Source organism: Brienomyrus brachyistius, chromosome 8 (genome assembly GCF_023856365.1).
Source record: "Brienomyrus brachyistius isolate T26 chromosome 8, BBRACH_0.4, whole genome shotgun sequence".
Taxonomy (NCBI): Eukaryota; Metazoa; Chordata; class Actinopteri; order Osteoglossiformes; family Mormyridae; genus Brienomyrus; species Brienomyrus brachyistius.
The window spans coordinates 6631628-6658111 of record NC_064540.1 but is presented as its reverse complement, the minus strand read 5'-3'; the positions used below and the strand labels follow the sequence as shown (position 1 = coordinate 6658111).

The window sequence follows — 26484 nt, the reverse complement described above, 5'->3', positions numbered from 1 at the left end:
TGATGCTCCGGGGCTTTAGGAAGCTCTGTCCACAGCTGAACTCTGGGTGAACGCGGATGCTAAATTTGGCGCTGTGTCTGCCCTTAGGTCCGTGTGGGCTGAGTTGATTCGATTCTGCACCTGGTAGGTGAAGAAGGTTTTCCTTTTTTCTTCTGTGAACGTCGGATGATGAGAAACCTGGCCAGCAGTTCCTCTCTGACATCAGCTTCAAAGAGAGAGTCTGGGCAAGTCTAGAGCTGGAAAAAAAAGAGAACTTTCACATCTGTACATCAAACACGTTTGTGTTCTGGGATAAATTTAAATAAATATAATGACCAGTAAGCGAGAAAATTCCCATCCATCTGTCGTGGTGGAGTAAGAGATTGGTCAGAGGTGGGGACGGGGGAGGTGCAAGATGCTGACTTACTAGAAAAACAAGAGTGATCTTAAAGGCCAACTTGAGTTAAGCCTGTTTGCTTGTGGATGCTCATCAAGTCCTGTAAAGTATTACTTTGGGAATAAAAGCACGTATTAAAGCCTCAAATACCTGCGCCTTGCCTTGAATGACTTTCTCACCCATTTACACCATTCTGCTGCAGAAGTTTCTATTGGCCTCCTTCAGGATTCACTCTGGCTAGTTTACACAAGACTTTAAAATAATTTAGAAACCCCTGCTTATGTCATGATATTCAGTGGCTACGTGTGACCAATGGGCATCTGTCCTCCGTAACCCACTTTTCCCGTTTCTGTAAATACCAGGACCAGGTGTGGCTCATAAGGAGGCAGGTAGAATAGAAAACCTATAGGATAGTAGCTCTCCAAGATCAGAATTAGAGACCCCTGGTGTATAGATTTTCAAATTACAATAAAGCTTCGCAATCCAGTTCTGTGTCTGAGCTGCATTATGAGGAAGACGATGGCTGGTGATTCTGGACTGAAAGTCTCCAGCTTTGGGATGCACTGTAAATTTGCTCGTCGCAACAGGCTTTCTGCAATATGAAGGTGCTGCCATGTCCCAGACTTCAAAAACTTGACGTACTTCTCCTCCCGAATTTAATGTTTGCAAATGAAACATGAGATGTCTGTATGATACCTGCTCACAGGCTCACAACTGTGGCTTCTGTGGAGTTTATATCTTCTCCTCTGTCTTTGTGTGGGTTTTACCTCCCGGGTCCAAACACATATGTTTAGATGGACTGGTGTCTGCAATGTTCGCTGTGTGTGTATGTATGGTGATGGACTGGCATCCCATTCATTGTGCATTCCGGAGACGTGCCCCAGGCTGGTCACAGTGAATATGCTGTTTGGTGATATGGATCTAAACAGTACAATGAAGCCTTGCAGTTCAGACCCTAGTGCAGTTTCTTGAGAAGGATGCTGATGGACAGGCAGGAATAGAATTAAAATGTACAGTATTATCTCGGTATACGTCCGCTTTGGAATAAGTCCAACATGGTATACGTCCTGTTTGGACGCGAAAAATTTTGCTTGGTATACGACCTTTGTTTGGAATACGACTCGCGTGCTAGAACTTGTATGGGTCAAAATGAGTCACGACACTGCACGCTACCCTTGTGTACCTCTCTCGAGACAAAGACAGGTCTGCTCACGAGCATCAGTACGCCAGTTGCTACCATTCAGTGAACAATATCTATAACTCTCTTTTAATTTATTTAATCTAATTGCTTTTGTATTTATGTATTTTAGTACTATGCACTGTTTAAATTATTTTATACAACCCCAACTGTCATGCCCCGCTCGTCCGCTCCTTCTATGTGCCACGCCCCCTCATCTACCCCGTGTGGCCACGCCCCCTCATCTACCTCATGTGGAATCCCCGTCTTTACCAGCTGTTTCTTGTTGCTGTCATTAGTCCAATATATTTAAGTCTGCGTTAGGTATGTTTTCCCCAATCCAGTCATTAATGTCTAACATACGTTTTATGGTGTATAGTGTTCCTTGTTGTTTTCTTATTAAAATCCCTCATTCGCCTGATTTCCCGGCTCCTGTGCTGCTTACCCACTCCGTCCCCGAGTATGTACAGGACACCATACATGTATAATATGCCAATAACAATAGATTTTTTTTTCATGGGAATGGATTAATCATTTTACCTTTATTTCTTATGGGAAAAATTTGTTTGGTATAGGTCTTGTCTGGTATAAGTCCAAGGATCTGGAACGAATTAAGGAGCTATGGCTGTATTGCTGATGACTTATTCATATATTTGAAGATTTTAGGTATATTTCAGAAAATCTATTTTTGGACCTTTGGAGTTTTCACATAAGTCATTACTGAAGTACCAAATCAAGGAGAGGTTCAGAGGGTTATGGTGAATTATTACAGGGCTGGAGATGTTCAGTGGCAGTGTGGCTATGAAAGGACATCATCCATTCGTCCACCCATTTTCCAACCACTTCCATGTGTCATGGTGTGTGTGGCTGAAGCTTATTCCAGGAAACAAAGAGCACCAGGTAATATACCCCTCTGATCGTCTGCCCATTGCAGATATGTACAGCGCATATATGAAACCCTGGAGGTCATGTTCAAGTGGGGTTAGGGAAAGATATAATCATAGTCCAGTGACGTGCTCCCCTGTGTGCATTTAGCCCTGCTCTTTGCAGCTGGTGATGCACCTTTTCCTCTTAATCAGTTCACGGAAAATGAAGACTGTGGGAGAGCTGGACTGGATTTACTGCCCTCTCACTACTGCTCACTGTTCACATTTTGCCGTCAGATAATCTCTCTCATGGCTTCTCGTTTCTCTTGTCCGTTACGCTGATGTTTCTATCCCAGTTTACTCAGGCGGAAATTGATAGAAGCTTTACTTTTTAACGTTTCTTTGTTAAAAAGAAAACCCTAAACCCTATAACACCAGAATGTTTACCTCTAAGTACAAACGAGAGGTACATATAACCACACCTTCTCGTTCCACAATCCACCCTCACTCCTGCTATTTCCTTACATTTGACATCTGCTTCTAAAAGCTGCTGGATGTATTATACGGATTAGAATGGCACAATGCAGGTTGTGGCACTGGAATACCTTTGGAGCACAATGGTCTTTTGTGTTCTATTGTGTTCTATGCTTTTGTTTATAGCGTTTAAGACAAACATGTTTGGTCAAGAAAACAAAGCAGAAATAAAGGTTCCAACCATATTCTGATATGTTTACTCTATTTGTTTATGATTATTGTATGTGAAAGAAAATAATCAGTGCCATATTCGGATCAAGAGTTAGCTGGGGTCAGCTTTTAGAAAGCACCAAAAAGCCCAGAAAAGTTGTTGCACAGGAGAGAAGCACATGTGTGCAGTTCTCTAACTTACCTGGGAGATACCCAGGGGGCATCCCCATAATTTCTGGGAATCATCGTGAGAAACTGCAGTGTCACCTTCCGCCAAACAGCCTCGGGTCACGTCTGAGCACGGCACGTTCGGAGGCAGCCCAAATGAGTGGTAGGGATGCCGCGCTGCAATCCGCTCCTCACTCCGGCGTTTAACATGTCGGGGAAACATCCCGTGAGGTCGGACATTCACCAACAAACGTGTCTCAGTTTATTTGATATACAAACGGCTTTACTGCTAATGGGGACAACGCAGAAAGAAGTAAACAGTGCTTTGAATGAACTTGGCGTCTGGCACGGCTCTCAGAGCGAGCTGATCAGTAGCGATTTAAAAAAGCATTTAAGAATGCAAGAAACACTTTCTAATGTGCATTGTGAGTGCGTGCCAAAGTTACAGTGTAAGGGGTTAGGAAAGTTTTGTGGTGCATTGGTAACTTAATGCTGTGGGTAAAATGGGCATGGGGAATGTCATTTGCCATGACGGATGACAGGGGAGCTCCCAGGACAAGTCATGTGTGTCGGTGTAGCGTGAGACTGGAAACACAGCGTGGCCGGTCCGTTCACCTACAACCGAGATAAGATAAAGGATAAGATAAAGGATAAGATAAGATAAGGCTTTATATATCCTGTGGGAAATTGTTATGCCAAGGCATACCTCTCACTCTATCTCTCATACTTAAAAATACCAAAAAACTTACAAAGACAGATCATCAGGGGTACAGTAAAGGGGGAGGGGAAAGTTAGCGTCCTTCCAAGGGCCCTAAATTCTTTTTGAGCATAATTGGATTGGTCTGGAATGGGGCCCCAATATGTTATCATTCATTATGCCAAATATTTGCACCCCTGTACGTCAGGGTCCATGTTTGAAAAAGACAGCAGGATTAGCGACAATGCTAATAGACATGAGTATCCGTTGTCCTTGTTCCAGCAGTACAGCATTCAGCACAGCAAACTGTATGGGGTGTGTAAACGTGTTGCGAGTGCAGTACAATGGGCTGCTTTTGCACATTGCTGTTTTCCAACTTGACAGTCAGATTTTGATTTTGTCTCCCTGTGAACCAGCGGAGTCGTCCGTCGGGGTCATCATAGCCAGAACCTGGGGGAGCTTGGTGTGCGGGACCAAGAGTATCTGTTAGTTACAGCCGACAACTCATGCTCAATGTCCTGATGGTGGGTTTGAAAAGGAGAACAGCTTCTGACAACCCTGACAACACCCCCACTCTACTGCCCCCATGCCCCCACCCCAGTCAGCTTTGCTGGTTCAAATCTTACCAGGTGCTTTCAAATCAAGCTGAGCCAACAATGGAGCTATCATGCCGTAAATACAATCAAAAAATCAAGAAAACAAACAACGCCCAGGAAAGCTATTTAAGGCTTAAGCAACAACAAGGTCTTTCAGCATTAGGATTCAGCTGTGGTCCGTGTATCCGAGCAGGGAAAGATCCGTCCGTCTCCTGAATCGGCCCGTGTAGTGGCGGGAGCGCGGTGCCATGCACGCCGCTGAGTCCGAGTCACATTGCGAGGCAAGCTGAAAGGCGCGAGTGGTTAGCTAGCTCATTAATATTAATGAGCTGCCTTATTTAGCACCAGCTCCAGGGACAGTTCACCGTGTGGCACCGCTGCTGCCGCTGTGTCAGAGGAGCCCAGGCACCCGCGTGACAACGGCTGCCCGGACACTGCATCCGGTGCGGAGCTCCACCGCGACCCCCCCCCCCCCCCCCCCACGGGGCTCGCTAGCATGATGCAGTCGTGTCTCTGTCCTTTGTGTGTCTCTCTGTGCTTGTGAGACCAAATCCTCATCCCCATCTCTCTCTCTCTCTCTCTCTCTCTCTCTCTGTTTCTCTCCCTCCCTCCCTCCCTCCTGCTTCTCTCTCTCTCTCTCTCTGAAGGAGTAATGGAGAGGATCACCATGTAGACAGCAGCAGGCTGACACAAGCAGAATGGGAAACTACACATGGAGAAGAAGAGGATTGCAGCCCTCAACGTAGGAATTGCCTGGACTTCTACTTGGCTTTTCTAGTGCTCCTGGATGGACTCGTTTCTCTATTGCCTGAATCAGAAGGATCCCTCCTTGCACCTCAGACATTGGACTGGATTTCCCCCTCCCGTCTCTCACCCAGACCCAGCGATCTAAGACTTCTTCAGCGGTGGCTTTCTGTTTTTTTTTTTTTCTTCCTCCTGATAGCACTGTCACCGCTCGCCGCTCGAGCTTCCGAGCGATAACTGAGACACCATGGGGGACATGACCAACAGCGATTTTTACGCCAAGAACCAAAGAAACGAGGGCAGCCATGCCGGCGGCTTCGGCTGCTCCCTCATGGACCTCCGTACGCTCATGGAGCTGCGGGGCAACGACGCCATCGTCAAAATTCAGGAGGACTATGGGGACGTGGAGGGACTCTGCAAGCGCCTGAAAACGTCGCCGACCGAGGGTGAGTCTGCGTCTTTGCACGTTGGGCAGGCGTGTTCACAGCCACGACCGCCTCACGACTCCTTGAATTTCACAAAGGTCTAACTTGCCGGGAGTCATAGGGGTCCCTGTTTCTCTGGGCTCTCTACATCCTAACAAGCACTTCAGCAAAAGAGTTATTAAATAAAACGTCTCCAGGGCAACCAAAGAGACAGTTACTCCACATGTGTTACTTCACGGAATTTAAGCAGTGCTAAGCTTTGGCATGTGTCGTATTGCTGACTGAACCATGATCACGAAAGAAAAAATCAATAGCATCTCCTGCATGTTGTGAACGTGTTGCAGTAGCTGTAAATTGTCACACCGCTAATTCGTTATATGGCTGCCGCCTCTGAGTCTATTTACATTCTCCGGCTCTGTTTCACACTGGAGAAGGTGAGTGGTAACTTCTTCGTCTGAGCTCGATGGAAAGTAAAACCTCACCTCCCCGTCCCGTTGCATTTTTGGCGGCGGAAGCTTCTCAGGTCCGCAGATGTCTGATCCTTGTTACATAACCATGTTCTTAAGAAAAACAAAATCAAATTGTTGCCCCGAGCTATCATAGGAGATTCACCTTGCTGTTATGTAGGAATGTTAGTTTACAGAACAAGAGGATGCACTAGTCAATAACTCCTCCATTAGTACCTAGAACTGGACAAAAATAAGGATACGAAATTAGGCAATTGTAACAAAAATTGCATTCTGTCTTGTAACTTTTCAGTGTCGAGTCTTATGCCATTGTCATTCAACGAGATACGTTGGACAGCAAGACACATTTTGGCTTCACGATAAAATTAGTCTGTGAGGCGCAAAGGCTTCTGACTGATGAACCAGCTCACATGAAGCCTTTAGTGACCATAGTGCAGGTCTGCATCTCCCAGCCTGACACAATGCAGCATCATTCCCGCTTGTTGCTCCAGTAACCACAGGTATAATTGGCGTCATGGTAACTGGCTGGAAAGCACCTTCCGAGCGATTCAGCGGTGCTGAAAGTGCCCTTTGATAATGAAGACAAACGATTGCGTCTTTTCATGTTAATAAGCTGGCTGCTGAGCCATATTCTCCCTCACTTTTTCAAACTCTTTCCATCTGAGGATCTTCATGTGCCTCACCGATTAAGTCGAAGTCGCGAGGAGCATCAGGTGGCCACGTCAGATGTTTTGGAAGAAGCCGTCCACTCCATTATTTTTCATGAGGCAGCAGAAGTGAGGACCTTGCTGGTTGATGCGCGTGGAGGGGCCGCTCTTTATTTGGTAGGGACTTAAGGTTGTTAAACACAGAAAACAATATATCAAACAGTGAAAATCAAGGTAAGACAGGCATTTCGGCAAAACCCTCTGCTAGGCAGATGGGACAAGGTACCGGATGGCAATCCGCTGAGTTTCAGCATGAGGGATGCTAGGCCTCAAGCCCGCAGAGCCGGGGGGAGTGGGTGCGGGGGCGATGGGGGATGGGGGGGGGGTCCGGGCGTGTGCCCATCACACAGGCCGTGCGCAGGCTGTCCCGGAGCTTGTGGGAGTGGTCAGGGAAGCAGCTGGTGCTCTGCACTTCTAACACGACCGGTGAGCTGCTGAGAGCTGCGGCAGGAGACGTCCCCGAGCTGGAGCGGGAAGCTCTCTTACGTCTTTTATCCTCTGATGTGAGGTACAGCAGGTGCATATCTTGGCAACACACATCCAAACATTGAGGGAAATAACCTCGGAACTAGCCCTCGGTGACTCATTATGGATGTAGGCAGAGGATATATATACGGCAGCAATGGAAATAAACAACAGAAGCAATTTTTATTTTACACGCAATGTGCGCACATAATGATGCGGGGAAAGCGGCGGCGAGAGGTCTTTCAGGGAAACACTCTTACCTCGTTAGACACGCCTAATTTGTGTACTGCAGTTGGTCGCTGGTTCGAAACCCTGGAGGGGGACAGGAGTTTTAAGTTTGGGCAAGTTACTATGGTAAAAAAGTACGGGTGTACAAAAACAACTATTAGTTATGTATGTTATTTAATTCACTACAGTATAACAAATCAGGACAGGCTCCGGACCCCTGCAACCCTACATAGGACAAGCAGTTACAGAAGATGGATGGGCAGAATAATAGTAATAATAACAATAATGAAAGTGATGATGATTCATAGCACCAAGGTCCAAGGTTGCAGTTTTACATTATCCTGACCGTTATGATATTATAATTATTATGGGTTGGATACGCAGCCGTGCAGTGACATGTGCTCCGGCTGCGCCGTACCCCATATTTGCCGGTGGAACGTACTGTTTTTTTTTCTTTCTCTTGTCCTCCCCCATGACTTTCTTTGCTCTCATTTCTATTTCTGTTTGGTAGCCCATTACATTTCAGTGAAATGCCCCCCCCCCCCCCCCCAAACTGTGCTATTTCTAAAAATAAACCACATTTCCCAAGTCGCTCTTTCCCACTGCACACTGAAGAGATGTATTTTTTTTTTAGGGTAGATCTATTATTTATCAGGGGTGAGGCCATGAGGCGACGTAACAGAAAGGTTAAAGGTGAAAAAAAAAGTGCTCTGATTCTAAGCCGGATGGAAATCTGTTGATAGGGAAGGAGCCGGTTACGATGTAAGGGCACCATTACGTCAGCATGACGCTAAATAAGACGAACATGCAGTTTTAATATTGAGTAAAACATCCGATTCACTTTCCAGAACAGACAGTATTCATAACATATGGAATTAAATAATATGCGCATATTAAATGATCAAATTTAATTACACGTAATTGTTATTACGAAGGACTTTCGGGTGTCCCGTAGCATTTTACTTTGGGAAACTGTTTGCAAAAGTGATATAAATTGTCCCAACATATAACCAAGAATCATTTGATAGTTCCTTAGCAAGTGGACAAAGCAGCCCTAAAGTCTGGTAATGGATCGCATCGGGAATCCCCAGCTTATACAAGAAAATGTAGTTGATTTGTTTGTGGCTCCATACATAAATATTAAAGTGATCTGTTTAGCCGTTTGCCCTGTGACAGCTGTTCTGTATGACATGCCGTTTATCTGATACTCACTGTATACAGCTATGCGTACTGCACATCAAGATAAATGCAGCATATATAATGGATGCATCATCGCTGGCTTATTGCATTTTTCCATGGCTCGCGGTCATGCATCTGCATTTGCTCCGGCATCAGCCTTGCTAACCTCAGCTCCATCACTCCATCACCCATGAATTGTTCATCAGCCTCCATCCTCCAAAGGGCCCCTAGTTCCCTAATGATTTTTCACTAATCTAGTCTCACAGTTTAAGCATTTGTCCAACCCCCCCCCCCCCCCCCCCCACACCCACTCCACAAAAATATCCCATTTAATCTGGATCCCTCCAGGAATTGTTGGTATGGAGCACAATCTCTTTTAATAAGGACAGTTTCTCCTGTTTGCCACTCAAGGCACCCTCAATCCATCGGTGATTCTTAAAATGATTCTTAAAAGGAGGAAATGGCATCTCTGGGAGAGGTTAAAAATAATGTGCCGTGACTTAGCCGTGGCTAACCACGCTAACCTGTGGGAATCCTAAGAAGTGTACTTTTTGGGCAGCATGACATTTTGTGCCTGTTCAGAATTCTTAGAGAAGTTAGCCTCCCACCCTCTAGGGGGCGCATGTTACTTGTATCACTATTAACTGATTGGATAATTCGCATGCCCTATCTTATTCTAATTCACAGAACCTTTAAAATCCTTAGATCCCACAGACGAGGATGTCTGCTTGTGTGGCCCTTTTGATTCAGAAAACATTCATACCCCAGCTAAAGTAACTCCTGTCTGATCTGACTTGCTGAAACGTAGGCAATGTTATTTTATCTTTTTTGGTCAAGTCAAGGTGCTGACTTTGCTTGTGCTTTCAAAGAAACCTAAAAGGAAGCACCCATCCTCTGTTAAAACGTAAGTCACAGACACTATGAAACCCTGTTCACATATTGGCTGTTCTTATTTACAAAACCCGTCTCACCATTCTGATGGCATCAGCTTACAAACACACAGGACTTTGATCTTATGTTAGATCGAGGTCTTTTACATTCAGGGGATGCAAAGAAGAGACTGTTGTTTTTCGTAAGAGCTCATGAGAAACAAGTGGATCTTTAAAATCAGGCACTTGTCCCTGTAGCAGATCGACAAGGCAAGTTTTCTTTTTTTTTTTTAATTAAGAAAAAAAACCAACTGCTGTGACAAATGTATTTCAGCGTCAGCGACTCGAAGTGTATTTGTTAGGGAGCCAGCTGGCCGGGGCTTCAAGCTGCCCGTCAACCACAAATCAGCAAACCTGCCTATTATTTCTCTGCTGGTGAAGATCAATACACAATAAATAACCAAGCATGCCGATTGGTATTGGACACTGAAAATCCATTGATTTTAGAGGGATTTGTGGTTCATTTTGAGTCGCAGGGTTGGATATAATATTCATGTGTGGGTAGTGGGGCGTGCCCTGTGATGGACTGACATCTCATCCAGGGTGGTTCCCCAGCCCTGTGCCATGTTCTGTCTGGGTTCTACTCTAGCTTCCCCTACCTCTCACCCTCTGCGACCCTGATCAGCATAAGTTGGAGATGGTAGGCGATGGATGAATAGCAGGTATATCGGTTGTTACCTCTAAGGATTCAAAGTAAGTCCTTTTTTTCTTTTGAAATGCAGAGGTTAAACGAATACAGTAGCTTGTAGTTCCAAAATCTATCATTCATTCCTGTATGTGGGATGGATAATTTGGTTGGTACTGTGCTCTCGTTGATTATTATTTACAAAATGGACGGGAAAGACCTTGCAAAGTCTGTAAGGTAAAAGACTATTGGCTTGGGTAGGCTTTATGATAGCGAAAGAATGTCAGTCACCTCTATCTCTCTTTCTTTGTTTTGTAAATCACCAATAATCCATCGTTTTTCCAGTGACACATCTAGTGCAGGGTCAGAGGGTGGGGGAAAGCCAAGAGCCAGTGGCTTATCGCGAACAGCACAGGCAGGAGACTACGGAACATTCTGGACAGGATGCCGGTCACCCACACAAGCATATGCTACACATCATTTAGAAACCAATTAATTAATCTGTCGGTGCCTGGACTGGAGGAGGGAGCTGGTTGTACCCAGTGGAAGCTCAGACAGCATGGGAGGGATGTCCCAGGGGTCAGATTTCACCCCCCAGCTCTGCAGGTTTAAAGCCATCATTTCACCCTATCAGCAAGAAAGCTTTGATTAATTTTAAAGCAGGAAAACTCAGAACAAATGAAATACTGAAAAAAGTGGGAGTAGCATTTCAGACGTAATCCCGACATTCTTCATTTTAATTCATTTTAGCAGTATCTTCCTGCTCGCTTCCAGCAAAAAACTGTGAATTTAACAATCTGTGTTAAATTCAATATATGGACTTATAAACATTACATCATGTAATACCAATTTTACATACTTATACTGTCACTATACCATCTATTTTCTCCTGAAGGTGTGACGCATATCCCATAATAATTGTTGACCTACCCATTTATTTTTCATGTCCTTTAACTTAATTATGTTATCCTAGACATGGGAGAGGAGCCTAACTACGAAAGCACGTATTTAAAGGTAGTCGTCTGAAGGTGCCAGGTTTCATGTCCATGCTGTAGGAGGTGACTTTGGCTCTAAGGGAACAGTGGTATTTATATTTGACCTCAGTGTTAGAACCAGGAGTCGTCTGGCTGCTGGACTTCTGCTGACTGTGGACGTTACCCCAGCTTTTGGGAGTCTGTGCTACGCGTTCCTCTTTGCGTCAACGTTTCCTGCCAGGAACACAAGCACGGGATCCCCCAGACTGAGCCAGCCTTTTGTAGCCTTAGAGTACTTCAGCATAAAACTCAGCAATTTGTTTCAGACTGATTACATGTATAAAGAATACCAGCATACATGTTTAACTGCATGTTAAGTTTACCGATTTTTGCGTCCCCAGCATAGATTAATTTCTGTGTTTTAACTGATTCACATATATCTACATCTTACTTTCTACATCTTAGTCTGTTTACATTTTACCTGATGCTTTTATCCATAGCAATGTGCATTCACACAGTCAGAGTGTCCCTGGAGCACTTGGGGGGAGGGAGGGGGGGGTTAAAGGTCTTAACAGTGACATCACCTTGGCAATCATGGAATTCGGACCTACAACCTTCTGATCAAAGACACAGCGTCCTGACCCACCAAACCACATGACATCCCCTGATTTTGCAGTGACCCAATGGCCATCATTTCATTCAGCTTCCACCATAAAAGATTTTTTTCATTCGTCTTGCGAAGAGACTTGTGTCCTGTTTGTCGTACACTACGCTACCTCCTCCTCCCGCTTCTCCCGAAAGGAGGCTTACCCGGATGTAGCAGAGATCCGTTTCCTTTTCCATCGCAATTCTCCATCGCAATTCCCCATCGCACACTTCTCTCGCAGGCAAAGACATTTCATATATCCTGTACTTTATTGACCCTGATAAAGAAGCCTAGGTTCTTTTCCATACATGCAATTTGTTTTTTGCTTGGCTGTTATACACACAAAAACTCGAGTGGTTTGTAGTGAAGTAAAATATCGATGACAGTTCATCTGTCTTTCAGCTGCTTATCCCGATCATGCTTGCAGGATATTGATACCAATGTGAACTACGTAGCTCCTAAAATATTCTAACATGTTTCAAATATTCAGTACTTGCATGGTGATAATGCATAAGTTAATAGCACCAGGTATATAAAGAAATACACTACTGAATAAAAAGTATTGATTGACTTGACAGAGGTGAATATGAGTATTTACTTAAATTAATTTGAGGGATCACACTCCCTTTGTAATTAATAGATTGGAGCAGATAATATTTCCTGAATCATATAGATTTTACTAAGGTATGAACGTTGGACATGAAGTCTGAAAGATTAGTATCACAGAGCATGTTTCTTTTCTGTATATAATACATTTTATTTTGAATGAAGGAGTGATATTATAAAACTGAATAAAGGGGTGGGGTTGCAGGTCCAAGGAAGGGCAGGGGACCACTGTGCATCAGGGGACACAAGCACCAATTAGTGTGTTTTTGGACTAGAGGTATCGGGAGGAATTCTTTGTAGGTCAAAGATAACACGCTAGGTCCACACGCAGCACAGGGGTGGGATTTGTGCCATGCACCCCCAGTAATGTGAGCCTCTAGGACCACCCACTGCTAGGGAGCTTCTAAAATGGACGACTCACAACGGCTTAATTGTCGTTGACTGTAGCGACAAGCAGGCAGGGTGCCTTAATCTGCACCAGGCTCTGTGTTTCAATATGTGCATAAGGCAAGACAGACGTTCACTTTGAATCGCTAATGCCTCTAATTATTAGGCGTAACTTGTGGTTTTACCCAAACATGGCAAGGCATAAATAACACGTTATTCAGATTGGCGCTAATGAAATGGCTATGGAGACCTGTAAATAAAAAACTAGGCCCATAATTGTGATGAAAAATTAACAACGCTGATGACGTACCGCTGCTATTTAGGATTATGTACTTAATCAGGGGGAAAAAAGGATCGTTTCATAAAATGAGTACTGATCTCCTGCATAAATGTGCATGGAAATTGTTGCCCTGGTTTCAAATTGAAGACATTTTTGTTCGCTTAGTGTATAAGGTCTTGAGTATAGAGCAAAAATACTTATATTATAATAGCATTGATGTAATTTTTTATGCTAAAGCCCGTAGTTTAGGCTGGTACTTGGGTATTTTGAGATTGTTCCTTATTGCTGACGGTGACATTTTATTTCCAAGGGAGCTTAGCATCCACTGTGACACAGGATAACACAGCCATCGGGTAACAGTGCATGACCAGGGTCACGTAAGGTTTTGTGATGTAGCTGCACGACGGAATTCGGCAGAATATTTTTGCCCTTTTCTCGTCATGACTTTTTAATGTCTCGGTTTCCCACGTAATCTGCATTTTAAAGGCCTCCATTGTGGCACGCTTTCATCCGAGCTCTGGGAGTGAAACTCGAGACTGACACCGCAGATGGGCCCCCGCCGAAATGCACTGTCACACATCCTGTCCCGTCAGCCCTCCCTCCCCACCCTGCCGACCCTTGGGATAAAAGGGAAGCCGGAATGTTCCGCTTGCAGGGGCGCTGTGGCGTTACTGGGCTGTACGCTTGGCCGTTTACCGGCTTACTCCACCAGTTTGGCATGACTGACACCCTTGGCCCCCTCCCCTGGGCCCTCGGAAGTGGGGGAAGGAGCTTGTGTTCAAGCACTGGCCAGCTTGGCTGAGGTTACTCAACCCTTGAGCTGAGTCCTGTCCTGGCAGCAGTTCCTCTCCAAACACATGCAGCTTCTCTGCCCGTAACAGATGCTGGCTAATTAAGTCACTGCTTAACAATGGGATACGAGGATGTTGCTCCCAAACTTATCAATGGAAGAGATGAGGCAGGCGTCCACAAAGAGCAAATGGATTTGTTCTATGCACGTTATGTGCTAAACTGTCAAAATGAACCACAAAAATCATTTTGTCATGGTTACTAGTTGCGACGTATGAAGTTAAACTTAAAATGTCAGTGATGGCCCTAAAGTTCACCTTAAAAATGTTGCTCCTCTCTAAGCTGCTTTGCGTTATCTAGGAATGGAAATAGAGAGGTACTGGCAGAAACCCTCTGTGCCATTTGACATAGTTTATTATACAAGTGAATGTTATCAAGTCGATGTTCTCCATAATAAATGGTTGTAATCAGTACTGATTATAGCAGCACCAACAAATTTGTTGTCGTAACTTAATAAGTTAATTTAAAAATATACATATACTGAGGCAGCACACGCTGCTGTGTTTAAGGACTCACAGTCACATGTGTGAATTTCAGTCCCCAGTTTTCATTAACATCATCGTTACCTGTTGGCGATTATGGATTTGTAGAGGTCTTGGCTGTGTGTAGGGGCTGTGTGAAAACAAAATCGTTTCCATGGTAACCTTGAGGTCACAATTGGTGACTTGAGGTTTCACCTCCATGGGTCATTTCTCTTCAATTTACAATGACATAATCCCATTAACAGTGTCACACCCACGAGGGAGGTTTCGCGTAACTCAAGCCTTGTAATTCATAGATTCCTGCACCAAGATATTTTCCTTTCATTTAAGAGGCACTGTGTAAAAATATGCTTATAATGCACGTGCAGGAAGTTGACACAAATTACCCAATGGTTTTTTTTTTTTTGGAATGTGCAAGAATGAAGAATGAAAAGGCGTAAAACGGCCGTCTCCGGCTAAATGAGACAGTGAGGCTGGACGGTCATCCACAGCTGGTGCAGGTTTGAGGTGCTAACCATCAGACCAAATTGACAAAGTTGTCTTATATGGAACTCTTACCCGCCACTGGAGCTTTTGCGTGTAGCGAATACCCAGGGCCTGCAAAAGCTGTTTAGGAGGTGAAATGGTCATCAGTTTTCTTGGGAGGTGGGGCTTTGTCTAGGTCACCTGGAAAGGTGAAGTCGGCCCTGCACATACGGTACCTGTGTCAGTACCTTCATGGCCGACGAAAGCCCTTCCAGCCAAAGACGACGGAACATTATTTCAGCTGAAGGTTTAGGATAAAAAAAAATAAACGACTGGAAACACGGTTGGAAGCTGCGGGGGCTTGTGTTGATTAATTCGAAGCAGGGGGTGCCATAATTACATCTAATTTAGACGTAAAGGCAGCGGTGCCTGTTACGTACTGTCGATCCTTGCTGTAAGCGAATTAGCATCAGCGGGAATGTCTTCTCCAGCGGTAGCTATTGTAATTGGTATTTTTAGTTCTCTGTCCTGGAAAGCGAAGGCGCGCTTTGTCTGCGGAGATAAACACAGCGAGAGAGGCTCGCATGAAGGCAAGCCTCTGAAAATCACTTAGTGTCAGTCGGTGCCACCTGGAGGCCTCATCCCTGGAGCCTGGGCGACGGATGTTTGCGACCGCTCCCATAAGCCTCTGGGACCCATTACCCTGTACCCGGGCTGCCGTTTGCCAAGGCTGCTCTGCTCCCCATGTTTTTCTGACTCTTGGCCAGGCTGGCCGGGGGCTCAACTCATCACATGCAAAGGTGTCGGACGGATCCTGCTGCAAGAGATATATCCATGTAGTCGGGCAGTCTGTGTTTGCTGGTGCTTTCCTAACCCAAACGAGAAGCCTACAGATATCCTCAGCAGCGTATCGCTCTCTGGGATAGGATCAGAAGGCCGCTGGTTCAACTGTCAAGGTCAGGAGAGTGATTTCACTTTTGGTCCCTTGAGAAAGACCCTTAACTCCTAATTGCTCTAGGGACCGTCTGACCCTGCTTTCTCAATTATGTGTTGCTTTGGATAAAATTGACTGCTAAAATAAATAAATTTCACCAGATCCCTGGGAGACGGGAGTAAATCACTGGCATATTTGAAGGGATGAGCAGAAAAATGCCCTTTGATCTACTACTGCAGTGTTAATTTTGACAGCAAATTCTTATTTAGTTTTAGTCATAGTCTTTTGAGTAAAATGTAATTTAGTTTCAGTCATAATTTAGTCCTCTAAATAATTTTAGTTTTAGTCTAGTTTAATTGACTGAATATCATAAGATTACAGTCGACTAAAACTACAGTTGATTTAGTCGACTAAAATTGAAAGTGAAAAGTGTCATGTTACCTGGGTTCGAGTCTCCGCCTGGGTCACATGTGTGTGGAGTTTGCATGTTCTCCCCACGTCGTCGTGGGGTTTCCTCCGGGTACTCCGGTTTCCCCCCACAGTCCAAAAACATGCGGAGGCTAATTGGAGTTGCTAAATTGTCCGTAGGTGTGCATGTGTGAGTGAATGGTGTGTGAGTGTGCCCTGCGATGGGCTGGCCCCCCATCCTGGGTTATTCCCTGCCTCGTGCCCATTGCTTCCGGGATAGGCTCCGGACCCCCCGCGACCCAGTAGGACAAGCGGTTTGGAAAATGGATGGATGGAAGTGTCATGTTTTAAGTTTTCCTTCGATCTCTGAAAGTCTTTATGTTCACCAAGATGAAATGAAACCAATGTTAAGGGATGGTATTAAGCTCTGACTGTGCAGTACACAAATACACAGATTTCACTCTTATTTGAAACACAAACATATGTTTATTTACCCGGAAACTGAATACTGTAAAATCTGTAGTGCCATTAGTGCAAAAATAAAATCACTTCAACAACAAAAGTGCATAGGCTATAATGCCACCAGGCATGCTCTCTCTGAATATTAAAATATTTATCAATATTTGTAATATTTTTATTTGCTATTGTTCGCTGTTAAACTCTCCTCTGTTTCAGGTGATTTCATGTTCGTTGAAGTTTCTGCTTTTTAACAACTGTATAAAGTAATGTTATTTGTTATATAAATCAACTCAGGTGAAACAAAAAATGTACGTTTTCAGGGTTGCCAAATCTGAAGCATCTGGCATGGCACTCACGCTTTCAAACTCACGCAGGAAATCTTACGGCAAATCTCTATTATTCCATTATAAGCCTAAAATTAGCTGCGTCAAAAGTGTATTTACACGGTTAAATACAAAAGCACACTATTTACAAGGTAAGAACTGTTACATATGTGTGCAGACATCTCGAACTGAAAATCTCACTCCAGCCAGCTGGCCGAAGTTGGCAACCCCGCGTTTTATCTGAGATGAAAAGTAAGTTGTTTTCGCCTGTTGGTTTCGTTTGCGTTGTCCATCCATCCATCCATTTTCCAAACCGCTTATCCTATTGGGTCGCGGGGGGTCCGGAGCCTATCCCGGAAGCAATGGGCACGAGGCAGGGAACAACCCAGGATGGGGGGCCAGCCCATCACAGGGCACACTCACACACCATTCACTCACACATGCACACCTACGGGCAATTCAGCAACTCCAATTAGCCTCAGCATGTTTTTGGACTGTGGGGGGAAACCGGAGTACCCGGAGGAAACCCCACGACGGCATGGGGAGAACATGCAAACTCCACACACACGTGACCCAGACGGAGACTCGAACCCGGGTCCCAGAGGTGTGAGGTAACAGTGCTAACCACTGCACCACCATGCCGCCCCCGTTTGCGTTGTTACTCCGACAAATATACAGTAAAGCAAATTTGAGAAAAACATAACATGTCACGTTTTATATCTTTTCGAAATAATAAGACCGCCCATCTCCTACTTTAATAGCGATTAAAGTGATCAGTTCGTATGTATTTATATTAAAACAAGACTTTGATTTTATTACCGGTGTGGGATTATCGAAACCAATACTTAAATCTATGAACATTAAAATATATGATATACACACGACTGTATTAGACTTTTACGGCTTAAGTTAAGCACTTTATTTAAACCTGCAAAATTTTCACATTTTATTTATTTTCCCTTATTTTGAAATGCAGCCCTACTTTTATTTAGTAAATGAGAGTACATACATATCGGCAGTCATACAAATATGTTCGGTTCTGTTACGTGCCAGTAAATATTGTCAAAAGGTTTTGAATTGTACTGAATTAATTTGATTTGACAGTCAGATATTGATTACATGCAATGTTGATACAACTAATAGGCGACTTAAATATATATCACAGTAAACAGTTAGACATTAGGATCTTCCGGACCTTTGCTTCAAGAAATTTTCTCTAACTGGACCACATATAATTTTAGTTGAGTACCCCTGCCTTACGTGAACTACATTAGTTCTGATTGGATCTAGTCTCTGGCAAACATTTTCGTCTGTTTTTTTTTTTCGTTGACGAAAGTGTCAGTACACTTGGTCATAGTCTTAGGCCTTGCAAAATCATTTGTATTTAGTTATCGTCGTTTTAGTCTGAAAATAAAGGTCATTGATGATAATCACGGTGAAAATTTTCGTTAACAAGATTAACACTGCTGTACTGGGCAGAAGTTGAAGATGGATGGATCAGTAATAGCAATCTCTGTTTCTACCATGTTAGTAGTGCAGCGCAAGAGGGCCTGACTGTTTTGATAAACAGTGTAGCTGCTACGTCACCCCCATAGAGCACAGTGAGATGACAGGCACTGCCTTCAGCTCCGCCCACCCCTCTGTCATGTGCTTTTCCAGAGGGAGCACATTTTCAGTGCCTGACCTCAGCTACCCTTCCAATCGAGGTCCACACCCCCCTCCTCCCCCCACGCCCCCCAGCACCCGCTTGCATGTCTGGTGCATCGATTCAGCCAGGAGGAGTCAACGCTTTGTATCATCATGCTTCGTTTCTATGGTAACCCATACGGTGCGCGATAAGATGGGGGGCAGAGAGCGTGACTCCGCTAGCTGTCTGTTGCCTGGCCGCACAAGGGACCGATCGTATTTGGTTCATGCTGTACATGCTAAGTGGTGGCTCACCGTACGTATTTGAAAGCCTCCTAGCTTAACTTGAGCACAATCTCCTTTCACGCCGTACCAGAGTGCATACATGCACTTATGGCCGCTTCATGTATTTTTTTTTTCCATGATGATGTGAAGAGCAAAGATCTCATTTTTAGCACCATGCCGTGTCTTCCCAGGGTCGGCTCTGTGAGGCGCTGTCGCATCACCCAGACAATCCGGACCGGCATCTCCGACTCTTACAAAATGCTAGTCTGGGTCCCGAGCTGGCCAAGCCACTGTCAGGTTAGCCATGGTGCTCGCAAAACCGTTTCAGCCCAGTCAGCGTGATGCGTACCGTTTCCATGGCGACCTATTTTTAGCAACGGGGGAAAAAAAACAGCTGTTAAAATATGCAATGTCTTTCACTCTGACATCAAAGAATGTGTTTGGTTATTTTCAGGGATTGGCGTGTTTGCTTCTCAAGTGCTTTTTTTTCTTGAGCCGGTACCTCTAATTCAAATTCAGTGTTTTTGCATTCATTTACATGACATCACTGGGAGTAAATATGATGCCGTAAAATTGATTCAGGTGATGTCACGCATGGTCCTTAGCCCAGGTATGCTTGGGAGCAATCTGCACTTTTATTACTCTGTTTTTTTTCTCCACACCTAAGTCTCTCTGCCTCATATGTATCATCTCATTATTAGTGTATGAGTGTCCTGGTTTTGCACCCAAATTAATGAGGGTGTTCTGTTTGTAGCTCGAGTCCCCCGGGCCTTCGGATCCTGCTCTCCCAGCGAGTAATGAGGTCGCCTGAACTCGCTCGCTGGCTTCCATTTGATCTGCGGAGCTGCAGTATTATGTTTCCCTGTTTTTGCCCACTCGCCTTTCGCAGGGGCCAGAGTGCTGAGTCCTTGTGAAAGAGTACTCTTTTTGACCCGAGGAAGCCCCCGTCAGAAACAGGCCATGGGTCCCATGCCACCCCCCCCCCCCCCCCCCCCCAACCCAATCATCTTTCGTTTTTGTCGCTCTAGGCTCTCAGTTCCTTCCCCGAGGTGGGATTTGGCCTCTCTGTATGTGATGGACTCGTGGCTGTCATTTATCGTTCCACTTCTGACACATAACCTGTTTTTGCATCAGCCAAAGACTCCAGATTTTCCAGGACCCCTTGCCTTGTCATTCTGTAAAACACGTTGCCTTCCGGATTAATGAAGGATTAACCTGACAACGCACTGTGCTGGTCAGCAGTTGTAAAAAATCTGCCTAAATCTTATTTATACTAAATATTACTGGAACATTTCTTCCGTGTAAATTTTAATTGCAAATAAAGTAACTCATGTATTGTGTTGTTGGTTTTTTTTCCCATTGAATAACTAAATCAGACATGTGGACCACCATGAAATCCCTGCATATTTTTAGAGTTTAAAAGGCTGGATTTTTGCATGGATTAACAGAAGAAGACCGTTACGCCAATAACACACTTTTTTCTGGTCTAAAATGTGCTCTGTCGCAACGATGAGTAATTTTACTGAGACCACTGATATAGATGTGATATTAATCCATTAAAACGGAAACTCTCTGTGTCCCAGAGTTAAGTTAGTAACCTCTGGCGAACATGGTGGGGATCCGTCAGCAGTGTCTCTCCGTCTGCTCACTGTCCCTTACTCCGGTGATCTACCAGGATTTGCTCGTCGTCCCTTAATCTGGTGATGTGGCAGGGTCTGCTCCCGATTATTAACTCCAGTGATGTGGCAGGGTTTGCTTCCTGTCCTTTACTCAGGTGACGTCATGGCAGGGTCTGCTCCCTGTTCCTTACTCCAGTGATGTGGCAGGGTCTGCTCCCTGTTCCTTACTCCAGTGATGTGGCAGGGTCTGCTCCCTGTTCCTTACTCCAGTGATGTGGTAGGATTTGCTCCTTGTCCCTTACTCCAGTGACCTGACAGGGTTTGCTCCCCGTCCGTTACTCCAGTGATGTGGTAGGGTTTGCTCCTTGTCCCTTACTCCAGTGACCTGACAGGGTTTGCTCCCCGTCCGTTACTCCAGTGATGTGGTAGGGTTTGCTCCTTGTCCCTTACTCCAGTGACCTGACAGGGTTTGCTCCCCGTCCGTTACTCCAGTGATGTGGTAGGGTTTGCTCCTTGTCCCTTACTCCAGTGATGTGGTAGGGTTTGCTCCTTGTCCCTTACTCCAGTGACCTGGCAGGGCTGGTCTGCATCCCCCCGAGAAAGAATTATTGAAGCCCCGCACCCTCACTGGTCCTTATTTCTTCATTATAGGATTTGCATTAGTAGAAGGTCTACTGCTAATGCTGGTCTGTTTTTATGTGGGGGTCCTTGGCTTAAGAAATGCTGGAAAGCACTGCAGCCTTAACAACAAAGAGCTGTCTTTTGTAGTTGAGCCCTGTAGATCTATGCGCTTAGGTCATCCCCTAACCCCACTCTAGCGCCGCAGGGGGGGCGTTGATGTGTTATACGGACCAAACACATTCTGGGAACGAAGAGGCTAATATCTGATGTGGCAGGTCTCTGTGTGAGTTTGATTTCACAGAGCGTGTGTCTCTGCCTCATCTGGGGGGCCAAGGTCAGTAGCCCCCCCCCCCCCCCCCAAGTTGCCAAAACCGCTGACATGGCGCACACCTCCCTCCTGTGTGTCAGCACCCAGCGGTGTGTGATGTCTGCTTATAAGGGCGGAGACTTTGCACATTACACTCTGTATTCTGTTGGCATGTGAGCCGCCGTGAAGTTTTTGCCGAGACTTTTAATGACTCCAGGTGTGTGATGAGCCAATGTTTCTCCTGTGCGCCCATTACATGGGAAATTACCAAAATATTGCACTGGTGTTGTGGTGATAGGAGTCTTATCTGAACTAGTTCGCTTTTACCTTGACATTAATCTCAAGTACATAATTGAATTAACATTTGTATCATATAGTCCCTGGAGTGTGGGATCAGAGCTCATATCTGCCAGATTGATTCACTCTGGACTTTCCCATTCTGAAAGCCTCCAGGTCAGGGGTTTTGAACCTGCGTCTGCAGAGATGTTTCATAGACTGACAAAAATGTCAGTATTTTCAGGCACTTTATGCACAGCACAAAATCAAAGACACCCCCCCCCCCACCCAGAGAAAGAAATATTAAAGCCATTTATATCTGTTTTTCCAGTTATTCATGTAATCACAGATTAGTAGTAGGCAGTCCATGGCTCTGCTCAGTTTTTTTCTTTTCTTCATTTTGTTGTTCCAGGATTAAGAAAGGTTGAAACCCCTTTCCATTTGGCCAAGGATTCATGGGAAATGTAGTATATTAAGTGTGCAGCATCAGTCATAGTTATAAGAGCCACAATAGAATATTGGGAGAGAATAAGTACCCTGCGCATGGATCATAATACAATCAGGACGATTAAACGAGCTGGACACATTGATTTACGGAATGCAGTCCGTTGTAGGGATACAAGTAGGGAGTGTGGACACTGAGATCCGGGAATCACTGCTGGTTTTAGGACTGCATGAGGTGTCCTCTCCACACAGTACATATCCCATGCAAAAGAGAAAAACATGCTGGAGGTGTTTAACCCTCTCGCATATCTCTCATCAGGCTGGGCTGTCTGATGCATTTCTCACATTGCATTTTCTGATGCAGAGAAGTCCCCGTTATGTATTGTAAGTTTTTGAGTGCAGTTTCTTCCAGACCATCTGCAGGACAGTGCAGACCCCTGCAGCAAGTGATGGTGCAAACGATTCACCAGCCTCAGGCAACCGCAAACAATATGTGTGTTTCCAAGCTGGCAAAGGAAAGATGACCGGCGAAACAGTTGTTAATGATGCATAATTAATACATTTATCATGTGGAGGAAGAGGAAAAAGACTGGACCTCTATTTATTTTTCATATTTGAGTCAGTGCACAATGCATAAGTTATCTAGAGGGTGAAAAGTTTGGGAAGAGATCAGACCGGTTGTAGCAGGTAATCGGTATAATGTCATTTGCCGTCCTGTGATGCCGACCAGAGTAAGCAATGGATGGATGGATGAATGGATGGATGGATGACTGGACAGATGGATGAACGATTAGACGTGACAGGTAATATGATTGTTGCACTGTGGATATTTTTCAACATAATAGTCACCGAACACACGATGCGAGATTGTTTCCATGAACTGGAAGCAGTTGTTTTATAAAATACATACACAAAAGTAATTTGCGATATTTCTGAGATACTGTAGTATCGTATGGAATTCTATGAATACATTTTCACTATGCGTTCACCCCACAGTGGCATACCAAAGCACTCTAACAAATTTCAAGGGGACACACCTTCTGTGACTAGGGCACGGTTTTCTTGGTATTTGCCCCTACTTTAATTGGCTCTTCAATCAATCAAACCTGCTGCTTTATTAATGCAGAATTGTGGCTGTGAAATGCTGCATGATGCTCGACCAAACACCTCTTGGTACCTTTGTTCAGTCTGCAAGAATGAAAAATACCACACTTGACAACTGTCCATCTTCTGTTTACGTATGCTTTCTTGGTACATCTGTCTGGGCTTGAAGTTTCCTTACTGCAGAGTGCTGAGCTTGTTTGTCTTATGGATATCTGACATTAATCTTAAAGGTCATATTTTCTCTGTGCCTCAGAACTCTGGATTATCTGCAATAAATTATGATGCTTTCTCTTGGCAAAAGCAAATGTATGTTGAGCCGCTGGAGCAATGTTTTCTTTTTAGTGAATCATTTGCTGTCCTTTGTTCCTTCATTAGACATTTCGATAGAGTTCTGATATTCACATCTCGCTAGTCTTCAGTCGACAGCTGCTATTGTGACCTTTGCAGCCTTTTGAAGAGGGGCTATGGTGCAATACCAAAATACTGCCCCCTCCTCAGGCCGTTGCTCATTCTTATCTGTCGAGCAGGCAGTGGTTGATTGTATCGTGGTCATGTTCATAGAGTAGTCAACTGGTTGGTTGAAACGAAACCTTGGCCTGGATTTGTAGCTTCTGAACATGAACTCTGGGCAGTGGCATTACAGGAAAGGTTGAGTGGCCGAAATTACGAGCAGCGACTTCAAAGGGATGCTCCGACCGTGTCAGTAAATGTTCCAGCTGTGCATTTGGAATGTCGCTGGTAGGATTTTCTGTGACGCACAAGCTGGACATATAATACTGCGTGCCAGCAGACAAATAAATTGCAGTTAGTGTGTTTGCACACGATACTACATGCTTGATAAATTATTTTCTCGTTCATGGTTCATTTGTCCTCCTGGCATTTCTGCAAATGGCTTGTATCTCACCTGCCGGGAGATGCGCCTGCTCTTCTCTCCAAAGGCTACAATTTACAGTAGCTTTTAGTGGATGTACATTTTGTTGTTTTTATTTTACCCTGTGAAACAAACAAGGCGATACAAAGGATACAGAATTTCACCATCTGCTACTCATGTTATTCTCCTGAGGGTGTGCTGCTCTGTTGTTGTGAGAAATGGCCATTTTGTGATCAGACTAAGGGGTCTGTAAAAAGTGGTGCTACATGATATTAACAGCTATATCAATTACTTTAAACTCCACGGAGACCTTCTGGCTGACGCTCATGATATGGAAGGTGGCATCGGATGGGCCATTAAAGAATTACAGTATGAATAAGAAGAAGCAGAATTGAGCCTGTCGGTGTAGAGTCACTGATCTTCTGCATCTTTCTTAATACTGCTTTTTAATGGGATTTTGAACCTATTGCTAATCAGAGATATTTTGTTATGGGAATCTGCCCAAATTTGAATAAACTCTTTCTTGTCCAGTTATACTCTCTGGCAGTTGTCCTGTGACCTTGGTATTATGCAGGTGTGGTTTGTAAATAAGCTTTCGAATTGGAGTCGGCTGCCAGGTTCCTGTTGCTGAGTGCATCTCGCGATGGTGTGGGGAAGCTCGCGGGCGCTCCGCCGGTGTCAGGATTGTTTGCGTGGCACGTTGTGCATGCAGAGGAGGGCTGGGGTCAAAGGTCGGGGCTCTCTTCTCTGCACGGGGCTTATGTAAGCCAGGAGAACGGCGCGGCTGATGAGTCAGCCCCCGGTGGGAGCGCGTGGGGGACACGAGGGCCCGGTCTTGGAGAGAGCTTTATTTCAGATCCGAGGGCTTATGAAACACTGTTTGCTTTTCTGACGCATTAAGCTTTTTTTCTTCCGTATTAAACACAGTTATATTCCGGGTGCATACATGTTTATATATGTGTATTAAAAAGAAAAAATCTTATTATCCCAGAACAAGTTTTAAGCCTCACTTTTATTTGCATGGCAGTCGTTGATTATTTATATTTAACATTTTTTAAAAAGCAATAAAAGGAATATTTTGTATATTTTTTCTGCGCATGTATTTGTTACTTTGCAAAATAATGAAGTTAAAAAGCAATGACTAAGTTTAGTTCTATATATATATATATATATATATATATATATATATATATATATACGACACAGAGTGTGATTATTTGACAGTGTTTTATGTGTGATACTGTAGAAGCGTTTCTGCGTTTTGTGAATTTATTTTTCCAGAACGCACTGAATTTGCTTTCTTCTTGTTTTCTGCAGGCCTGGCTGGAGTTGCCACAGACCTGGACAAAAGGAAAGAAACTTTTGGGAGAAACCTTATACCTCCAAAGAAGCCAAAAACTTTCTTACAGTTAGTGTGGGAAGCACTACAAGATGTGACCCTTATTATTCTAGAAATTGCCGCCATCATCTCTCTGGGTCTTTCGTTTTATCAGCCACCAGGGGAAGGGAATGAAGGTAGGTGCCGCTCAATCTCCTTGCATTATCTTCGTATTCATGTCTGATTGAAAGCACACAGGATCCCCACAAGTTATCCACTTTATTGGCTTTTTATTGGCTATTAAAAATAGAGTTAAATCTGTGTCCAGTTTTAAGTTCCTCCATAACAGGAGCCTTAAGCTAGGGGTTATTTATTATAGATATATTTCAGGGGATCGGTGAGTGTAGTTGAGAAGAAATTTGCATTGTTATTTTGACTAACCTCCAGCTGAAATTTAGCATTTATTACCATTCATAATTTAGCATGATTTTGAACATCAGCAACAACCCACAGTATGAGCAGTCCTCAAAGTGACGTAGGTAGTCCGTTCCACAAAACCTTAAATATCGAATTTTGCATCAGTCGTAGCAGTACCTGCGAATTTGTCCCAGATAGATACCACAGATATTCCCTCCTCGTTATTCTGAAGACTGATCCATAGGATTCATCAGGCTGCCAGGGATGCAGAGGCCCTGCCGCTAGTGACACATGCTCAGTGTTGGAGTGCTTAGACTGCAGAGGGGACGGTTCACCGCTGTGTGGAACGCGAGCGGAGGGCGTCTGAGGCCGGCGAGGCTCTCGGCGCCATGCTGTGGTGTCTGCCGGAGAGAAGCGAAGGAGGAACGGTGTCAGGGGAGCCGGCTAAAC

General features: G+C 44.5%; 1 protein-coding gene across 15 annotated transcripts in view; it reads left to right on the top strand.

Annotated features, from left to right (window-relative positions):
- The window catches only part of atp2b2 (ATPase plasma membrane Ca2+ transporting 2), a 132447-nt gene that overhangs the window by 68754 nt on the left and 37209 nt on the right, over window positions 1-26484 (top strand). For 13 of the 15 annotated variants that reach the window (XM_049022093.1, XM_049022090.1, XM_049022088.1 and 10 more), the window contains 2 exons: window positions 5212-5754; window positions 25617-25814. In XM_049022093.1, the coding sequence (XP_048878050.1) occupies window positions 5556-5754; window positions 25617-25814 (397 nt within the window). In that variant the 5' untranslated portion in view covers window positions 5212-5555. Of the gene's footprint in view, window positions 1-104; window positions 124-4895; window positions 5008-5211; window positions 5755-25616; window positions 25815-26484 lie in introns of those variants that run through there. The other 2 variants (XM_049022086.1, XM_049022085.1) reach the window with 2 other exon arrangements.